This window comes from Hyperoodon ampullatus (genome assembly GCF_949752795.1).
Source record: "Hyperoodon ampullatus genome assembly, chromosome: 6".
Lineage (NCBI taxonomy): Eukaryota > Metazoa > Chordata > Mammalia > Artiodactyla > Ziphiidae > Hyperoodon > Hyperoodon ampullatus.
Window position 1 is genome coordinate 83923400 of NC_136919.1, and position 22090 is coordinate 83945489.

Below are 22090 nucleotides of genomic sequence, written 5' to 3' on the forward strand. Positions count from 1 at the left end.
ACAATGACCAAAACCTATGGGACGCAGCAAAAGCAGTTCTAAAAGGGAAGTTTATAGCAATGTAGTCTTACCCCAGGAAACAAGAAGAGTCTCAAACAACCTAACCTTACACCTAAAGCAACTAGAGAAAGAAGAACCAAAAAAACCCCAAAGTTAGCAGGAGAAAAGCAATCGTAAAGATCAGTGCAGAAATAAATGAAATAAAGAAGAAGAAAACAATAGCAAAGATGAATGAAACTAAAAGCTGGTTCTTTGAGAAGACAAACAAAATTGATAAGCCTTTAGCCAGACTCATGAAGAAAAAAAGGGAGAGGACTCAAATCAATAAAATTAGAAAGGAAAAAGAAGTCACAACTGACACCACAGAAATACAAAGGAACATAAGAGACTACTACAAGCAACTGTATGCCAAGAAATTGGACAACCTGGAAGAAATGGACAAATTCTTAGAAAGGTACTATTCTCCCAAGACTGAATCAGGAAGAAGTAGAAAATATGAACAGACCAGTCACAAGCACTGAAATTGCAACTGTGATTTAAAAGTGCCCAACAAACAAAAGTGCAGGGCCAGAAGGCTTCACAGGCGAATTCTATAAAACATTTACAGAAGAATTAACACCTATTCTTTTGAAACTCTTCCCAAAAAGTCAAAGAGGAAGGAACAGTCCCAAACCCATTCTATGAGGCCACCATCATAGCAGACAAAGATACCAGAAAAAAAGAAAATTACGGGCTTCCCTGATGGCGCAGTGGTTGAACGTCCGCCTGCCGATGCAGGGGACACGGGTTCGTGCCCCGGTCCGGGAGGATCCCACGTGCCGCGGAGCGGCTTGGCCCGTGAGTCATGGCCGCTGGGCCTGCGCGTCCGGAGCCTGTGTTCCGCAACGGGAGAGGCCCCAACAGTGAGAGGCCCGCATACCGCAAAAAAAAAAAAAAAAAAAAAAAGAGAGAAAATTACCAGCTAATATCACTGATGAACATAGATGCAAAAATCCTCAACAAAATACTAGCAAACAGAATCCAACAGCACATTAAAAGGATCATACACCATGATCAAGTGGGGTTTATTCCAGGAATGCAAGGAGTTTTCAGTATACACAAGTAAATCAGTGTGATACACCACATTAACAAACTGAATAATAAAAACCATATGATCCTCTCAATAGATGCAGAAACAGCTTTTGACAACATTCAACACCAATTTATGATAAAAACTCTCCAGAAAGTGAGCATAGAGGGAAGCCACCTCAACATAATAAAGGCCATATATGAAAAACCCAGTCAACATCATACTCAATGGTGAAAAGCTGAAAGCATTTCCTCTAAGATCAGGAACAAGACAAGGATGTCCACTCCTGCCACTCTTAACTCAACATAGTTTTGGAAGTCCTAGCCATGGCAATCAGAGAAGAAAATGAAATAAGAGGAATCCAAAGTGGAAAAGAAGTAAAACAGTCACTGTTTGCAGATGACATGATACTATACATAAAAAATCCTAAATATGCTTCCAGAAAACTAGGAATAAACCTACCTAAGGAGGCAAAAGACCTGTACTATGAAAACTGTAAGATGCTGATGAAAGACATTGAAGATGACACAAACAGGTGGAAAGATATACCATGTTCTTGGATTGGAAGAATCAATATTGTCAAAATGACTCTACTACCCAAGGCAATCTACAGATTCAGTGCTATCCCTATGAAATTACCAAGGGCATTTTTCACAGAAGTAGAGAAAAAAATTTTTTAATTTGTATAGAAACACAAAAGACCTCAAGTAGCTAAAGCAATCCTGAGAAAGAAAAATTAAGCTGTAGGGATCAGGCTCCCTGGCTTCAGACTATACTACAGAGCTACAGAATCAAAACAGTATGGTACTGACATGAAAACAGAAATATAAATCAATGGAACAGGACAGAAAGCCCAGAAATAAACCCACACCCCTATGATCAATTAATCTACAACAAAGGAGGCATGAATATACAATGGAGAAAAGACAGTCTTTTCAATAGTGGTGCTGGGAAAACCAGACAGCTACATATGAAAGAATGAAACTAGAACATTCTCTAACACCATACACAAAATGGATTAAAGACCTAAATGTAAGACCAGATACTATAACACTCTTAGAGGAAAACATAGGCAGAACACTCTTTGACATAAACCGTAGCAATATCTTTTTGGATCCACCTCCTAGAGTAATGAAAATAAAAACAAAAATAAGCAAATGGGACCTAATCAAACTTAACAAGCTTTTGCACAGCAAAGGAAACCATAAACAAAATGAAAACACAACCCACAGAATGGGAGAATATATTTGCATATGAAGTGACTGACAAGGGATTAATCCCCAAAATATACAAACAGCTCATGCAGCTCATTATCAAATAAACAAACAGTCCCATCAAAAAATGGGCAGAAGCTCTAAATAGACATTTCTCCGAAGAAGATATACAGATGGCCAAAAAAGCACATGAAAAGATGTTCAACAAAGCTAATTATTAGAGAAATGCAAATCAAAACTACAATGAGGTATCACCTCACACTGGTCAGATGGCTATCATCAAAAAGTCTACAATAAATGCTGGAGAGCATGCAGAGAAAAGGGAGCCCTTCTACGCTGTTGGTGGAAATGTAATTTGACACAGCCACTATGGAGAACAGTATGCAGGTTCCTTAAAAAACTAAAAATTGAACTACCATATGACCCAGCAATCCCATTCCTGGGCATATATCCAGAGAAAACCATAATTTGAAAAGATGCATTCATCCCAATGTTCATTGCAGCAGTATTTACAATAGCCAAGACATGAAAACAATCTAAATGTCCATCGACAGAGGAACGGATAAAGAAGATGTGGTACATATATACAATGGAATGTTACTCAACCATAAAAAGGAATGAAGTAATGCCATTTGCAGCAACATGGATAGCCCTAGAGATTATCGTACTAAGTGAAGAGAAAGACAGAGTCAGAGAAAGACAAGTATTATATCACTTATATGTGGAATATAAAACAATGATACAAATGAAGTTACTTACATAACAGAAACAGAATCACAAATTTTGAAAACAAACTTATGGTTTCCAGAGGGGAAATGGGCAGGGGGGTGATAAAATTAGGAGTTTGGGGTTAACACATACACACTACCATATATAAAATAGGTCATCAACAAGGACATACTGTATAGTACAGGGAACTCTACTCAATATTCTGTAATAACCTATATGGGAAAAGAATCTGAAAAAGAACGGATATATGTATATGTACAATTGAATCATGCTGAAACTAACACATCATCCCTGAAACTAACACAACATTGCAAATCAGTGATACACTAATATCTAATAAAAATTAGATTAAAAAAATAAAAAATTTTATAAAAGCATCCTTTCAAAAGCATCTTTCTAAATGTAGCTGTCTGACTCCAGGGTGTCAGGATAATTGCAAGATTATGACGCTCAGTTACTTTGATTTCTTTTTCTATTTCTGGAGAATTTCTAAGAATACATTGTTGTTGTTTTTTAAAGGAAAGACTGAGGTTTATAAACAGTACTTCAGAAGTCATCCTAAATGGCAATTCAGCTGTTTGTGTTACTGCTGTCTGTCCTTGGCATGTTGTAGTATCACGTTGGCTTGGCTTTATTTAACCAAAGGAATACTCAACGGTCAACTTACCACTTCCTGATCAATGACTAAGCTGGGATTGTCTCTATAAAAAATCACTGAAATCGACAAATGATGATGGATTTTGCATTTTGGGGCACAGGATTTATAGGAAGGGAAGAAGAGACAAAAGAAAGAGGGTGAGAGGAGGAGATGTAGCGTGTAAAGAAGGAAAGAGAAAAAGATTTCCTCGTGAAAGTTTTCTTCTAAATCAAGAGCAGGTGCCGTTGTTGTCAGGCTTTGGAGCTATTCCAGATAGCAATTGCTGGCAAAGTGTAATAACGTGAATGAACAGGACCATTTGCATTTTGTTCCTCGCCAATGTCTCCAAGGGGGTTGGTTAACCCAATTTCTACGCTAAATATGCAGCTGACTCAAGTGAAGTTGCCTGTCAGCAAACACAGAATTCACGCGAGGTTTCGCTTTTTAACACATGTATTTTATCAGACTCTCTTCTCAGTAACGTTGAGGTGAATTCAGGGTGTGTGTGCTGAGGTGCATGAGCTATCCCACCGTGGCGTCTCCTGAGACCCTTGGAAGCAAAAATGCAAACCTTACCTGAGGGAGAACAGAGAGGCATGAAAGGGACGTAACACAGGTTTGCTGGCCAGCAAATGGAATGGAGAGAGAAGGAGAGATACCACAGTCGCAACCAAAACATACACACACACACACCAGCCTGCAACTCTTCTCATCCTTTCCAGGATCATTTGTCCAGCAACACTGCAGAGAAGGTTACCTGAGTCTCCTATAATGAAATAAGAGAAGTAAAAACACAAGACAGGAAATGCCTCGTTACAATGCTTTGGCATGACTGCCCTTGGTTATTTAATTGTGTTCTCTGCTTCAGGCTCAAAAATGCCAGTTCTGGCCTCAAAGTGACCCCTCACTGTTGGCTAATCCAAACCACCCAGACTTCTTTTTCTTTGCTTTTCTACTTAAGCAGATGGCAGGGATATTACTCATGGGCTCACAGGAGGTGACATGGCTTTGAGATCATCCTTTCTTGACTGATGAAGTAACTGAGGCCCAGGGGAGTTAAGTGATGTACCAAGATCACAGACTAATCAGTGGCCAAGATGGGTCTTGAGCCCATTCTTCCACATTGTGTACAGGGCCTCTGGCCATAGCTCATGTGGAGGTCACTAAAGCTGAAGACTGAAATATTTGTTCAAATGCTGCTCTCACACACAGATGTTCCCAGCTGGTGTGGACACTCTTGCAGCAAACTTAAGCAGCGCTTTTCATCACCCCCATCTTGCAGTCGTGCTGCCCAGAGCACTGAACAGCTGGCACTTCCCTACTGGCCTGAGTGGGATAACTTCCTCATAGCAAAATGCAAGACACCAAAACAACACCTCTGTTCACTCTGGAGTGCTGCTTTTTTAAATGCTCATCAGAAGCCAGGATGACAAACTCAATGGACTGGTAACTAGGGAGTGTGACTTTCTCAGATCATTAAGGTCTGAGAAAGTGGTATGAGCTTCTAAGACAGCAGACAAAGCTTTGGCAAACTCAGAAGTAACATGTGAACTGTCTTTACCTCCAGAGCACAAAAGCTGGTCAGGGCATAGGAAGAGGTGGCATCTCCCTAACATTCCGGTGGGTGCAGCCAGAGGCACACTCATGCAAGCCAGCACCTGGAGAAGGCTGAGGCAGAGCCAGGGAGAGGAAAGGTGGCCTTCTCTCGCCAACACACCAGACAGTTACACAGACAAAAAAGGAGCTCACAACACAGAAAGGAGAGGAGCAGATGCCAAGGGGAGGAGGTGGTGGGGATGGAGGGCACAGCAAACCAGGTTATCCCTGAGATATCAGGTGTTTTCACAAAGAATGTGACAGGCGGAAGCAGTGGCTTTTTTTGACCCAGGTGTGCTGATGAAAATCACTCTCTCCTGATTCAGGCAACAGAACGATGGGCTCAACCCACCCATCCAACCCACCTAACTTCACTGTGGATGAAAGAATAAGCAGGTGAGTCTGCTGGGGTAACAAGAGATAACTTAGCCTTATAATAACAGTGAAGCCGTGAGCCTGCCTTCTTCACAACAAAGGGACTTCTAATTTATGACCTGAATGGTAAAAATGTACAGGAACTGTCACTGCATGACAGACTTTTCTATATATCTTGTACTTTTTAGAATGAGCATAGGCTGTTTTATAGTCATTTTTTTGTTTGTTTTTTTCTAAAAAGCAAACAAACCAAAAATACCTGATGGGTGGTGCAAAGGAGATATGACCTTCTGGGGAGATCTGGATGATGTTCAGATTGTGGTTTTCATTAGAAGAACAAGAGGATTGACTCTATGGCCAGCTGTCTGTCATTTTCAGCCAGATTAGGCCTGCTCTCATTCCAAAGGGCTGTGGGAAAAGTCTCCCTTAGAGGAGCTATCACTGGGCCATATTACCATTTCAGGGCAAATGGTGAAAAAGGAAGGTCAGGGCTGGGGACACCTATGGGAATTTTCCTTCACTACCATGGGTGGGGGCCCTGGGAGGTCCTGATACTTCCATGGAGGTAGCAATGCATGGGGCAGAAAGTGGAAAATCTGTGGTGAAGGGAAGGTGGAGGGAAAAGGCAAAACATTCTCCTGCTTGTTAGAAAACCAAAGCTCCGGGTTTAATGCAGCGCCAGGACACTTATTTCCCTGTCCTCGATAAGGAAGACAGAACAATTGCCTTGTCGGCTTACACTTTTCCTGGAAGAGCTGAGGGGTTAGGGTGGGGCGTCAGGACTGCAGGGAAGTTGTGCATGCAGCAGAAAAAGCCAAAAAGCCATTTAGGGATTCTGAAGTTGACAATGTTCAACGTGTCGCTTGTGCTCATGGGATTTTTTGTGAGTCCCAAATTAATCAAGGCTTCTGGAGCTCCAAGAAAGCAGTGAAAATACAAAAGAGCCTTTTCTCTCCCTTGTCCCTTATGAAATGGGTGGAGACCTTGGCTGGAGTGGGCTGTTGTCATAGATATGTCCATTACATCTATGCCATGTCATAGGCACAGATGTAATGGAGTTTATAGAAAAGCAAACTTCAACTAGGGAGAAAAAAAGGACCAGGCTAAGTCTAAAAAGATTTCCTAAAGCTTCTGAAGAGGATTCCAAAGATTGGTCTGGAATTAAAAGCACCTCTTACTGCAGGCCATGTAGAAAACAGACTTGAAAACAATTCAGTTAAACCCTGCAACTGACCCATATGAATTCCAAACAGACACTATTAAATGGGACAACTATGGCTTTCAAGAAATTTGCACAGAAGATGATAGCTATCAGGTATGCAGTGCAAAAGGCATGTTTCACATTGGAAAGTTACTTTTGCATAGTAAGCTTTCCAGTGTTCATTGAATTGAGTATGAAATAATACGCTCAGCTCTACAGTGCCCTGAACGTTGACTGCCTAACAGGGTCTTGGGACGTCATGCTGCAGAGAACCCTAGTTTTGTTTTCTTATAAAAACTATATGGCCACCCCGCTCCTTGCTTCCCAGGTTTGCAGAGCTCAGCTACCTCCATGAGAAATGACTCTCCTGTAGGGCTCGATGACCTTCATGTCAATCCGCTGCTCCTGTTCTCCAATCACCACGGTCCTCCACAGCCGGTTGTCCTCTCGCTCCTCTTCTGCCGTATATTCCGGAATAGACTCTGACTCTTGGCCAGAATCTTTGTTGGCTGTGTGATCCTCTGGAAATGAAGCATAGAGCAGGGATAAAGAAGAAAGACCTCCACAGGTGAGGCAGTTCAGCAACTAGCGACCTCCTGGCAGTCAACCTGAGCTCCCTGTTGTGTACAACTCTGATAGAGCCTGACACCATCCTGATCACGTAAAGGACACTCAGTGAAGTCTTACTGATTGACTGAACAACCCATCCATTGTGAAGGCCGGGCAGAGGGTGGGGATAGGAAAAGAGCTAGAGCTGTCTTGTGTCTGTAGTGGTCCAAGGGGGCACAGGCTGGTGCTAACTCATCCTTGATCATATAAGTTGTAGACTGCAGGTCTTTCTGATGGGGTGAAAGGCTATTCATCAGGCCCTATTTTCCTTGCGCCACATTTCTTGGTGTATCCTGAGTACTCAGAGTGTTTTGGGGGCCCTCAGCTCAGTATCTTGATGATACCACCAGCCTAGACCCCCACTCTAAGACTCTTACAGTGGGGTTGAATCCCCTTCTCTACTGGGAGTGCATCTGGACATTAATTTGATATTACTTCTTACACATTTTTCAAAATATACTACACAAAGGTTTTACAGTAAGTGAGAAACAACCTCGTAGACCAGAAGTGCTCCAAGGCCAAAAATTCACAAGACTCTTACTTGTGGGTGCCCAAGGCAATGAAAAAGCCCACGGAGCATTCTTGGGGGAGAAATTTACTACCCATTCTTGTGCATCAAGAAAAAAGCAACCGGGCTTCCCTGGTGGCGCAGTGGTTGAGAGTCTGCCTGCCGATGCAGGGGACACGGGTTCGTGCCCCGGTCTGGGAAGATCCCACATGCTGTGGAGCGGCTGGGCCCGTGAGCCATGGCCGCTGAGCCTGCGCGTCCGAAGCCTGTGCTCCGCAACGGGAGAGGCCACTACAGTGAGAGGCCCGCGTACCGCAAAAAAAAAAAAAAAAGAAAGAAAAGAAAAAAGCAACCATATTTAGTTTTCTTAAAAGAATAAGCAACAATTGTTTCCATTTTTACTTCAAGTAGTAGTAGAATTTAACAATGGTTATTCTATGTATGTTTAAGTGATTTGGAAAAAAGGATTGTTTATAGCTTTCAGAATAATTCTTTCAGATGTTATCATTCTTAATTTTCCATATCATGAGAAATTACCTTTGATTTATACTCCACTTGTATTCTTTTAATGGCACTTTGATAATAAAAACAGCAATATTTATTAAGCATCTACCGTGTATCAGGCACAACAGTAGATACAACAGCAGACATGACACCAATGCAAAAACTCTGAAGTAACTACCTCAGGTCACAGAGTTAGGAAGCAAATACAATCAGACCCTTACCTTTTCTACTCTTCTAAGCTATCACATTGTACCTTGAATGTGTAACTGTCTCATTCTCATTTATTTTACTATAAGGCAGTGAGTTCCTTGGGCTAAGAAATTGTGCCAGAATCATCTTTAATATCCACCTCCACCAACCCACTCAACACTTAGGTTGAAACCCTGCAGAGAGCACTCAGTAAACCTTGGGAGGGTGAGTGGATGAACAAAGCTTGGACAAGTTCCTGGAAGTATAGGTAATCTGTAAGGGAGCCACAACAGAGCCATTATGTTCCAGAAGATCCCGCAAGACAAATTCAAACGTGTGTAATTACCTGTGACTTAGAATAGCAAAATGGAGTCCAGCTGGGAAGCAATCCTAGCCCTTTATGCCAACACCAACAGCTACTACCACCTGCAGAGCCTTGCAATCACTCTGGCTTCCTCTGCATTCCCACCAGCGCTTGCAGCTTACTCAGGATGGGAAAGCAGCAACCTTGGCTTCAGATCAAGCGCTGTGTCACTTGTGCAAATCCATCCATCTGCCCTGGACTCCCTTTCTGCTTCTCCCTTCCCACTTGGGTTAGGACCCTCGGATGCTCCTCTCCGCTCCCTTCCCAGGACCCTGTTTTCCCACTGGTCTCTGCTCCCTCAGACCTCTGGGCTCTGATGCGGGTTTGTCTTCTGAGGTTCTTGTACACACCTGCTCTTCTCTGCAATGTACTCATCATCCACCAACCCCTCTTCACCCTGTCTGGGACTTTCTGGCCTGCTCTACGTTGACCCTGGTGATCTGTGTGGGGTTGTTTTGTTTTCTGCATGCTTTTATTGAGGCTACTTTGTTAAAAAAATTTTTTTTGTATACTCTGTTCTCTTTGCATGTTATAAAAATAAAACACATTAATAAAAGTACAAGCAATACAGAAATTGTTGGGTGGGGGGGCTAGTGGTGCAATGGATAACGCATCTGTCTACGGATCAGAGGATGCCAAAAATTGTTCAGGGAAACAGCAAAAATCACCAATGCCTCTCTCACTCATTTTTGTTTGATATGTAGTTTTCTTTCTATACTCATGGGCGCAAACATACTTTTTTTCCCCAGAAAGTATGATTAATCTCTATCTTCTGCATGTTCTGTACGTACTGTTCTACAATGTGCTTCCACCTAATAACACAGCATGGGCTTCTTTTCATCTCAGTGAATATAAACCCTGCTCATTTTTAAAAATAGCCCTAGAGTATTCAATTTTATTGACGTCTTTTAGTTTATCAGTCCCATAGTGATGGAAATTTGTATTCTATTTTATGGGTTGTTGTTCCTTATAAAGAATTTGCTGCAATAAGTATCTCTGTAAAGGTGTCTTACCTCTTTTGTGCACATATTGCTGTAGGTTACCTTTCTAGCAATGGAATGCTGGATCACAGGGTCTAAGCACTGAAAGGCTTTATGAGCATTTTTGCCCTTGAATATATCACACCAGAATATCTGAGAGTACCTATTTCCTCACGCTATTAAAACCACTGGTGGAACTTCCCTGGTAGCACAGTGGTTAAAAATCCACCTGCCAATGCAGGGGACATGGTTTCGAGCCCTGGTCCGGGAAGATCCCACATGCACGGAGCAACTAAGCCCATGCGCCACAACTACTGAGCCCGCATGCCACAACTATTGAAGCCCGCACACCACAACTACTGAAGCCCGTGTGCCACAACTACTGAAGCCTGTGCATCTAGAGCCCGTGCTCCGCAACAAGAGAAGCCACCGCAATGAGAAGCCCACATACCGCAACAAAGAATAGCCCCCGCTCGCCACAACTAGAGAAAGCCCCTGTGCAGCACTGAAGACCCAATGCAGCCAAAAATTTAAAAAATCAATAAATTTATTAAAAAAAAAAACAATACTGGAGGTTATCAGAGTTTTTAATTGTTAAAAATTTAGGGTGAAGCTTCTCTCTTTGTTGTTTTAATGTATATTAAATTATTAAAGAAGGTGAGAATTATTAAGTGTTTATTGGTTATTTATATTTCTCTTACTGACAGGGAGGCACCTGATAAATCCTTTGCTTGTTGTGGTCCTTATTGATTTTTTGGAGTTCTTTATACAGAACTTTGTCATATATTGCAATTATTTTCCTGCCTTGTGCTTAGTTTTTGAATTTGTGATTTTTCCCAAATAGAAATATATTTTTATATAGTTGAATCTATCAGTTTTTGTCTGTATGCTTTTTGATTGTTGTATCATAGTAAGAAAGGACACTACACTCCTACCTTAAAAGTATGTATACATGTACACAAACATTTTCCTACAGTTTACTTTTAAAAACAGCATTATTATTCATTTTGGCATAGAAGTTTGAGGCTGGCACATGTAAATCAGTGAAGTTAGAACACACTCTCTCACCATACACAAATATAAACTCAAAATGGCTTAAAGACTTAAACATAAGACATGACACCATAAAACTCCTAGAAGAGAACATAGGCAAAACATTCTCTGACATAAGTCATACCAATATTTTCTTAGGTCAGTCCCCCAAGGCAGTAGAAATAAAAGCAAACAAATGGGGCCTAATCAAACTTACAAGCTTTTGCACAGCAAAGGAAACCATAAACAAAAGACAACCTATAGAATGAGAGAAGACATTTGCAAATGATGCAACCAACAAGGGCTTAATTTCCAAAATATACTAACAGCTCATACAACTCAACAACCAAAAAACAAACAACCCAATCCAGAAACGGGCAGAAGACCTAAATAGACATTTCTCAAAGAAGACATACAGATTGCCAACAAACACATGAAAGGATGCTCAACATCACTAATCATTAGAGAAATGCAAATCAAAACTACAATGAGGTATCACCTCACACCAGTCAGAATGGCCATCATTAAAAAATCTACAAACAATAAATGCTATAGAGGGTGTGGAGAAAAGGGAACCCTCCTACACTGTTGGTGGGAATGTAAGTTGGTGCAGCCACTGTGGAAAACAGTATGGAGGCTCCTCAGAAAACTAAAAATCGAGTTGCCATATGATCCAGCAATCTCACTCCTGGGCATATATCCAGACAAAACTATAATTCAAAAAGATACATGCACCCCTATGTTCATAGCAGCACTATTCACTATAGCCAAGACATAGAAATAACCTAAATGTCCATCAACAGATGAATGGATAAAGAAGATGTGGTACATATATATATACAATGGAATACTACTCAGCCATAAAAAAGAATGAAATAATACAATTTGCAGAAACATGGATGTACCCAAAGATTCTCATACGAAGTGAAGTAAGTCAGAAAGAGAAATTCAAATACCATATGATATCACCTATATGTGGTATCTAAAATATGACACAATGAAACTATCTGTGAAACAGAAACAGAATCACGGACATAGAGAACAGACTGGTGGTTGCCAAGGGGGAGAGGGGTCGGGGGAGGGATGGAGTGGGAGTTTGGGATTAGCAGATGCAAACTATGATATATAGGATGGATCAACAACAAGGTCCTACTGTATAGCACAGGGAACTATATTCAATATCCTGTGATAAACCACAATGGAAAAGAATATGCAAAGAATATACATGTGTGTGTGTGTGTGTGTGTGTGTGTGTGTGTATATATATATATATGTATAACTGAATCACTTTGCTGTACAGCAGTAATTAACACAACATTGTAAATCAACTATACTTCAATAAAAAGAAGCTCGAGGCTGGACCTTTTTATCAAATGTTACTCCTAATGTTTCAGAGAAAGCATGGCCAAGTTGGTATGTCTCCTCCTTTTCCCACCTCTTCTGATTGATATAAATGAAATAAAGTTATATAAGAGCTAGGGGTACAGTACATTGTCTTAAGGTGTTCAATTCTGAAAGTCAACAATCTAAGCTAGTAGAAAGTAAAAGTAGCTTTATTTTACTCCCTTGAATTAATGGTATCTTCCCAAACATTTAATTCTTCTGGGACTTCCCTGGTGGCTCAGTGGTTGAGAATCTGCCTGCCAATGCAGGGAACACAGGTTCAATCCCTGGTCTGGGAAGATCCCACATGCTGTGGAGCACCTAAGCCCTTGCGCCACTACTACTGAGCCTGTGCTCTAGAGCCTGCAAGCCTCAACTACTGAAGCCCGCACGCCACAACCACTGAAGCCCGTGCGCCCTATAGCCTGTGGGCCGCAACTACTAAGCCCACGCACTGCAACTATTAAGCCCATGTGCCGCAATGGCTGAGCCCGCGTGCCTAGAGCCCGAGCTCCACAACAAGAGAAGCCACCGCAATGAGAAGCCCGCCCACCACAATGAAGAGCAGCTCCTGCTCACCGCAACTAGAGAAAGACTGTGCGTAGCAGTGAAGACCCAGTGCAGCCAGAAATAAAATAAAAAATTAAATTAAAATTTAAAAATACGAGAAAACTACTTTAAAAAAAAATTCTTCTGCTACAACTATAAATTACCATCCTCCCATTGCTATCATTTTCTCACTATTCGCAAAATTTTCCGGTCTCATTTAACTCTCTATCCCCAGGCCCTCCAAATTTAATGTTTGGTCTCATGCTCTCTTCACTAAGAAATGCTTGATTTTCTTTGTCTCCTTTTCTGAATAACAGGCTTTTCTACCTGGCGACTGTTGAAGTCAATTAAGCCCTGGTACACAGGGGAGAAGTCAACTTGAACATTTTCTTTTGCCTTTGGTGAGATGATTTAGTACACAGGCTCCTGAATATCCTGTGCTAACAGATCACAGTGGGGAGTCCACTGTTGGTGATCATACAGACTAACACAAGATGAGGTGCCGAGGCCGGCTGGGGCCTCCAGTAGGGACATACATCTGTAAAGGGGACTAGCTTTCTATGTTGTGATCTTGCACTGATAATGGGAACAGTCTGAAAATGCCTTAAAAGACATTCATTACGTTTGAACTTTTTTTTTTTTTTAAAGCCAAAGAGCCTCTTTATTTGTATTAAGTGTTAGAAATCACTCCCAGGAAGAAAATGAGGTTAGGTATGATTCATGACATATTTGATCACTAACATAGGCATAATTTAATCCTGAACATGCTATGTATTAATCTAGACTATTGATTTAGAGAACATTAGGTTGAATGTTACTAATTTAATTTGTAGGAGGAGTGCTTTCTAAATGACACTCATCATTCAAGACATGTTTAGTATTATGCTAAATACCCAGAAATTTATAAACTAGCTTTTAATTTTCATTCCTAATATACCTTTCATCTCTCCCTTTTATGTTACTTAGTATCCAGTGTGGATTCAGGTTTGTTTGAGCCTGAAGTATATATAGTTTTGGGGGGAGGGAGCTTTTTAAGGAAAATAATTTTTTCTTTTCTTTTCTTTTTTTCAAACTTTTACAAAAGCATATAATGATGTGAACATATTTCTAGGGACCCTTCCTGACAGAATGAAGCTTAAGTTCAGCTTCACATCTTTTGCCAGTATCACAAACTGAGAACATTCTTCACTTTTTTCCTGTTGAAGTATAGTTCAGTACAGTTGGAAAGAGCATAGCTGGGGTTCAGACACGGGCTTTCTCCATCTTCTTTGCTATTGCTAGAGTCCTAGGTACATCTTAGTCCCAGGCAACAAGAGTAACTTGCTCAATGGTCTTCCCACTTACGTTTTTTCATACACTCCGCCCCCCGGGTTTGAACTTTTACTTGTTAGAGGAAAGACATCCTGTACCCAGCTAAGAAAGTCTTTAAAGTTCTTCAGGTGACAACAGGTACGTAGTTAATTTGAATGTGAAAACTCAGCATACAAAAATACAAGGAAAAAATCATCCTTTCATACCACATCATCATTATGGCATAAGGTTGCTTGTGGGTAAAACAGAATAAGCCTAACACTTGACTAGTTAATATGCAGAGTTAAAACAGGGAATTGATTTTACAAGCTGGTTGCCTGTAGGCTGTGAAAATAATGGAAGACTGCAGATAAGTTAAGTGAAGTGACTACCTGATGATGTGGAAAAAATGTTAGGGCATCTTATTCACATAGGAAACTGTCTGTCATTAGGGGTTAGTTTTAGAAAAGATAGCTTAAACGAGGTCACTAAACATCGCTTAGCCTAGGAAGAAAAAATATAAGAGCACATGAGTGTTTCTTATAATGTTCTTATCAGAAATATTCAGGCTAAAATTCTCTATCATTTTTCCATTTCCCTTATGAAATGGCTTTGCTGAGGCCTGAATTACGGTAAAAATAACTCTGCGGTTGGTTTGGAAAACAGAAATAGGTCATCATCAATTTTCTGACCTTTGGATATTTTAAGTTTATAGGATTAGTATAATAAAGTATTAAAAGAAAAAAAAAGCTCAGATCTCCCTTAATATGAAAGACTGGCCTGTTAAATCCTTCACTATCTACATATTTCTGATATCTTTGGCACTTCTAAATATCAAAGGAAGTCAAGCCTTAATTATGTCGGTACTTTGAATGATATTTGGACACTATTATTAAAGAAAATGGCTTGGAAGGGAAGGCTAATTCAACATCTTTTGATAGTGAGCTTCAGAAATTTTCCATAAGCAAAATCACATTGTGGGCAAATAACCTGGCAGCAATGTTTGGTGATCATCGACTGAATAAAACAGGCAAATCGTGTAAACATCCTTCAAGCACTTGGGAAATTAAGGGCCCTCAAGTCACTGGAAAATGGCTGGATAAAAGGGAATGTAAATGTGAGGGTGTGTCACCAGGCTGGACTTCAGGTGTGCTAGCCTGACCTAGTAAAAGATCCTCCTCTTCACTGTCAGTATATTTATGGAGAGGAACGTGGACCAGGAGTCGAGGACAACAACTTGGGTTTTGAATGCTGGCGCTGACATTTACTGGCTATATGACCTTAGGTGAATTGCTTAACCTCTGGGGGTAACATAATACCTATTCATAGATTTGACGTGAGCATTAATATAGTTAATATTTATAATGCACCTAGCACAGATCCTGGCACACAGTAAGCACTATGAAAAGTGTTCATTAAATAAAATTAATTACTGACCAAACACTTGAAAGCCTGTGCCTTAAAAACTCCAATTTTGTTTAGAATGTATATGCCTAGTTCAGAATGCTCACACAACAAACAAACAACAAGAAAACCACCCAGCTTTCCAAGCATTAATTTCATACTTTGGGACGCTAATGTATTCTCTCTTTATAGTCAGTTATCTATATCTGCATGTTTATAAAATATAGCTATTCAGATGCACTTTGTGTTTTCAGTGTTTAATGTTGTTTTTAAAACAGTGTCTGAACATACATCTTTCATATGAAAATCAAGGTGGACTTAAAATTCAGCTTACATTAAAATTCTCTCCTTTGAGTTGAAGACCTAAAAGCAGGGTTGCGGCTGTTAATCTGGTTCTTTCAGCATAACTGTGTCGACTAAATAAAAAGAACTGTGTCAGCAAGTGGCAGCTTTAATTACCAGTTTGCTCAGCCACCGCCACTTTGCTTGACAGTTTTACTATTTATAAAAAGAAAAGGTTCAGATGTGGTGTGACACAGCTCTCCAGGGCAACAGGGAAGTACAGGGGGAGGAGAGGGAGGGACGAGCAGGGTCCTGCCACAGCTGTCTTCTCTGGGATTTTAAGTTAAGGCTTTATTTTTACACTTGAAGATCTATTAGCAGAAGAAGGGCTGGGAGAGCTGGGGTCAGCTGGAAAGGATGGAGTAGCTGGGGAAGAGTGTCTGAGATGGCAGAAAAGAATATGAATTCAAGACCTTTCACCTCCTATTTGTGTATTTCAACCTACAGGGTCAAATATCCTGACAACTATAAAAATCCAAGACCATGATAAAAAATGCAATATAAAATCTCTACTTAACATGATAATCTGTAATACAAGTAGTTTAGCCACTTCCTGTTTTCTTAGCTTGAGGAAATAAAGCTTTACACTCTGTGAAGACAGAGTCTGAATCTATGCTGGTTGTGGTTATAGCCCTGGTTGCTCAATGACCATTGGTTGACTTAAGTAATTGGATGATGACTCTCTTAATTTCATAACTATGTTCTTCTATGAAAGAAACTGCTGGAATCAGTATAGCTCTAAATAAGTCAGGGCATCATTCAATTGTGGTATTTCTTTTTTAATCATTTTCAAAGTGTATCAAAGCAGTAGCTGTAGCTAGGATTCTCTTACTTTCAAATTAAAATACTACAAAGTCAGAGAATGCCACCCTGTAAAACTGAAACTACATGATGCCATTTTTTAAAGCAAGTGCTTTGTATTTGTATATATTTCTTAACAAACGCAATTTCATTGAGCAAGAGAAAGAACTAAAATAAGACTGGTAATCATATCAGGAGTGCCAGTGTTTGGTCCAGCAGCTTTTAATTTTCTTCCTTTTTATTCTTCCCCCAGCACACCCTGTCCCATCCCTCCTTCCTTCCTGCTTTATTGGGGATATAGCACTAAACATAAGAAAGTCCCTGACCTTGGGGAGCAGACATTCTAGTGGGAAGAGAAAGAAAATAGAGATGCAAACAAATAGTTAAATGATATGATTTCTATTAGTGTGACACATGGAAGATAAAGTGAATACTGGGATAGAGAGTGACTAGGTGGTGGTGTGGAGAATGCCTTTGTTTACAGAGGTCAGGGAAGGCCTCTGAGAAGGTGACATCTGATTAAGATCTGAATAAAGAGAAGGAGCCACCCATGTAGGATCTGTGAGAAAGAACACTCCAGACAGTGGGAGCTTGTACAGAGAAACTGGTAAGCTCTAATTTTTCCACTTCTAATTTTATCTTCCAGATTAAATTCTCTTTCTCTGCAAACCCAGTCCCAATCTTCTTATAACACAGCATGTAACAGTTTCCCTACAACCCCAGCCAAGCACAAGGCCTGGCATAAAGTAGGGGTTTAACAAAGGAGCGATGGCTATGTATGACCTCTGTGAGCCGTACCTGTTCTGTCAAGCTCTAAACCATCAATCATGTCCACCTATGACCTGAGATACACACAGAAGCTTCTAGAAATCACAGAAAGGAGCCACCAGCAACACAATGAGAGGTTTGTTCCTAAAGCCACTTAGATGACATTAGATAAGATTAGATAATCTTTCACTTTTCACTTAACTTTGGCCTTGCCAACTTGGCAACTTACCATGCCCAGTGTACTCAAAAGAATCTGCTTCATCAGGGGTATCGAGTTCATCCACATTGATATCAATTTCATCTGGACTGTCCAAGTTATCATCAGAGAGGACAGACCCTTCACTTTGATCCAGAGACAGATTGATATTTGGGGCTGTGAGTTTGATTCTCTGAGGATGACTGCCATTAAGATCCAGAGAATTAGGAGGTTCTAAAGAAGATAGAGAACAACATTAAGTATTAGACCATACACATGGCTGCCAACAGTGGGTGTGGGACCCAGTGAAAAACAATTTTAAGGCCCTTTCAGCAAAGGCACACCTGCTAAAAGTCCTCATGTGGGATTTAGACTCCACTCTTGACCAGCAGGCCTCAGTACTGGCTCGCCCTGGCTACATCAGCCCTGGCCATGCAGAAATAGGAAGTGGGAGCCATTGCTAAACGGGCAGAGATCTAGTTTTTAGAACTGCCCTGTTCAGGTTTGAGAACTTGACATTGATATAATACTGAATCAAATTTTTTATGGTGCATATTACTTAAGAAAAACAGTTAAGCTTTACACATAACTTATAACGATTCATGTAGACTTTATTCCTCTGAAATGGAGGATACAAACTTTATCTGTAATGTTTACAGACACTCCCAAAATACGTCTTTTAGTTCCTGACAACTCTGTTGTGAACTTTCTTTGGCTTTTTTTTTTTTTTTTGGTAATAAAACTGAGGTACCCTCCCAGATTACATTCCTTGATCAAGCAGTCATTACTTCTTATGCCAATATTGCTTGACACTGGTTCCTGTACCTTAGTGATAGTCTCCTTGTGTAAGGCTCATGGAATTAGCTCCCACTCTTTCACTGTAATATGCATCTTGCTGTTCAAGAGCCTTTCACTTAACAGAAGCAGAGCTGGAGAAGTCATTTTTAACCAAGTTGATCCCAACTAAACAATGTTAGAGAGATACCTTAAGAAAAAAATTCCAGGATTCCCTATCACAAAATGTTTTGAAGGCCATCTGGTATACCCATCAATTCTGGACTTCTAACTCTAGTCTTGTCTCTTGTCCTAAGGAAGCTGACACTGTTTCTTTGTCATTAAGATTTTTTTTTTCTGTATAGACAACACCTAAACTGTGTTCCATGTAATGTTTTATGTATTACTTGAAAAAATGTTTCTATTGATCCGTCAGTTTGTAAAACATTGGGTTTCCATATTACAGGGATTCTCAGAGCTGTGCTGTCGAAAAGAAATTTTTTTGTGATGGTAGAAATGTTATGTATATAACATTTTTGTTTTCCTTTTTGGCCACGCCACGCGGCTTGTGGGATCTTAGTTCCCCAACCAGGGATCGAACCTGGGCCCCCTGCAGTGGAAGCGCAGATTTCTAACCACTGGACTGCCAGGGGAGTTCCCACAATTCACTTTTTAAAAAGTGAATTGTGGACCTTGAAGAGTGGAGCAGATGTACAGTGGCTACCATGCTTATTTGGCCACAGAACACTTAAGAATAGTTATGTCACATGATTAGTACTTTGAAGAATACACTTTAAATACTCGGGCAGAAATAAAAAATTGACTCCCTTCTTTCTCAATTCTAGGCTTGACTGATAATGTCAGGGTTCAGGATCTTGGTGTGATCCTGTAGCTGGTACAGTGCAAAGGAGTGAACCTAGTACAGAGTGAGAGCCACATAGGTCGCAACTGAAATTTTTAAAATTCCTTTTTGTATATGCCTTGGGTTGTAAAGTGTAGTTTGGGTTTTTTTGTTTGTTTTTCTTTTTTAATAATCAGGATACTGAGCATCCTCAATATTAAATCGCTAATTTTAAATATTCTCACACTTAAGTATAAATTGGTGAACTTAGATGTTAGAATTTGGTATTATGATAAACAGCAGCCAGTTATCACAGGAACTGAAAACATTGGCAGATCCAGGCATGGCCCAGGAGATAAAGGGTGGCCCACACTAGTTGATGATTCAAGTCAACTCTGAAATTAACCACATCAAGCCTAATACCTTCCTCACACATATTTATTTCCTCTCTTCACTTTTATCACTGATATCACAAGTTGGATGCACAGGAAATGGTTCTCTCACTGAATAATGAACATGTTTGGATATAGAACACTGCTGAAGGAAATGAATGAACGCTCTCTCACCAGGCCTCATGTCTGCAGCACTGGGACTCAGCATTCCCTCCTCAAAGGGGATGTCCATTCCCACATCCTCTGACAGTAGTCTGAAAAAACAAACAAACAAACAAAAACAAAAGAGTGTAAAAAATTGTGTGGGATTTAATTTTCTTTGAAAAGGAAACCCAGAGATTCCAGGATGGCATTTTCAATAAACCAGGTATGTGTACTGAATCCATTGTAGGTGGCCCTAAATTAGAATACAGACTTTCTGCAGTTTCTGTGAACGAGAACCACGGACTCGGATTTTACTCTGTGCACAGAGCGAGTCACTTCTCCTGCCAGGTCTCATAAGTAAACACCTCAAGTAAGAAATTCAGAAAGAGGAGAAGCAAATAACTAATAAAATATACGTAAGGGGACATTTAATTTTTTTTTCAACAAGGGATACAATATATATGCTTTGGAGTAAGTACAGACCTGACTTTGTATATATCTCTTCCTCTGTGTAAATCTGAGCATATTACCTAAACTGCTGTGGGCAGAGGAAAGCATACTCTGCTGATCTCTATTTGTAAAACAGGGATATACCACCTGCCTCACTGAGTTGTTGAAAGATTAAGCAATGAATGTAAGGTGCCTAACATTCCTGAGAAGGTGCCAACTGATGTTATTTTCCTTCCTTCTTTGAATATTTAAAGATTCACTGTGAATTATAAGTTGGTGAAGATGGTTCTGGTCATGAGTTACCATCTTTTCTCCCTAATCAGTGTTGAACCCGGGACTGTTGAACCCAGGACTTAACCCACTTGGTAAGACTAGTGGAAGGGAACAGACAAATACTGGAGGAAACTGTGGCAAATCTCTATGCTCTTGTAGGAAGCTGATCACTGTTCACAGTAAATTCTCCTTGACTTATTTTTATCTCCTGACCCTCGTTCAGTACATCCCCATTTATCACGATAGTATATATATATATTTTTAACATCTTTATTGGAGTATAATTGCTTTACAATGGTGTGTTAGTTTCCGCTTTATAACAAAGTGAATCAGCTATACATATACATATGTCCCCATATCTCTTCCCTCTTGCATCTCCCTCCCACCCTCCCTACGATAATATATTTTTCTTCGTGGTGGCTTCCATGTAATTTCACTCATCTAGGGTGAATACGTCTGATGTAGGCACTAATCTAAATTTAAACATGATAAACCTTTGTGTTAAAGTTCTAAATTTAATCCCTCCCTCCCTCTCTCACTGCGACTCCTCTTCCCCTCAATCTGGGTCTACCAAACATTTGGAGTTTGCTTACCTGGATGATCAGTTTCTTCAGGATTCAAGTTAAGCCCCTTATTGTTAACAAAGCCTATGACGTAAACAAAATCCTGTGTCTCTAGTGATAACTGTACTTGCTTCATTTATTCAGCAAATATGTATCGAGTGTCTACTCTGTGCTAAGGATGTAGAAGAATGAAACAGACCAGCCTCATGCTTGTGGTGAAGATGGGATGATGGAGTTAAAATAATGAGGACTGTCACCAGCAATTCAGCGCTGCTTCCCTGAGAGAAGTAAACGCCCGTGTCCTTACCCGTCAACCCCCCAGACCCCTTCAAAAACACAACCCCAGGGAGTTTCCTTCTCCATACACTTGTTGTGGCTTCTGCCCTGTATGTTCTCTGAAACGAGTCCTGCACCCTAGTCGAAAAACAGTGAGCAAGGGGTCAGCGTGTGAGTCAAAGGCAATAAACCTATTGGCAGGAACAAGATAACCCTTGCCAGAGACGCACCGCATGGGATGCAGCAAACCAGACTGTCCAGCAATGGAGGTGGGGTGCTGGGCAAAGAGAAGGCCTGCTCTAGGCCCCAGTTTGAAAGTCCTGGGACCCAGAGGGATAGCTGTCTAGGTTTCCCATGCTGTTGCAGTTTTTCAGATTTCCTTACAGTGACCCCTTGTCATCTGAAGTAATCTGTGTGCGTTCTCTTTGACATCAACCCTGTAGTACCTGTAGAGTAGCAAAATGCTGCTGTTGAGAGCAGCTAGATTCAAATCTTAGCTCTACCCCTTACTGTGTGTCATATGGCAAGTTACTTAATCTTTCTGTGCCTCCATTTCCTCTCCAGTAAAAAAGAGAGACTGTGCAATGCCTGAAAAGAACACTGAAAGAAAGAAATGTTATCTACTTCATTGTAGTTC

The 22090-nt window shown here is 40.5% G+C and overlaps 1 protein-coding gene across 1 annotated transcript in view; it reads right to left on the minus strand.

Annotated features, from left to right (window-relative positions):
• The window catches only part of PRUNE2 (prune homolog 2 with BCH domain), a gene marked incomplete at both ends in the record, with an annotated part of 266187 nt that overhangs the window by 25861 nt on the left and 218236 nt on the right, over positions 1-22090 (minus strand). The window contains 3 exon segments of the mRNA XM_079706041.1: positions 7169-7342; positions 17774-17974; positions 19922-20001. Coding sequence (XP_079562167.1) covers positions 7169-7342; positions 17774-17974; positions 19922-20001 — 455 coding nt within the window.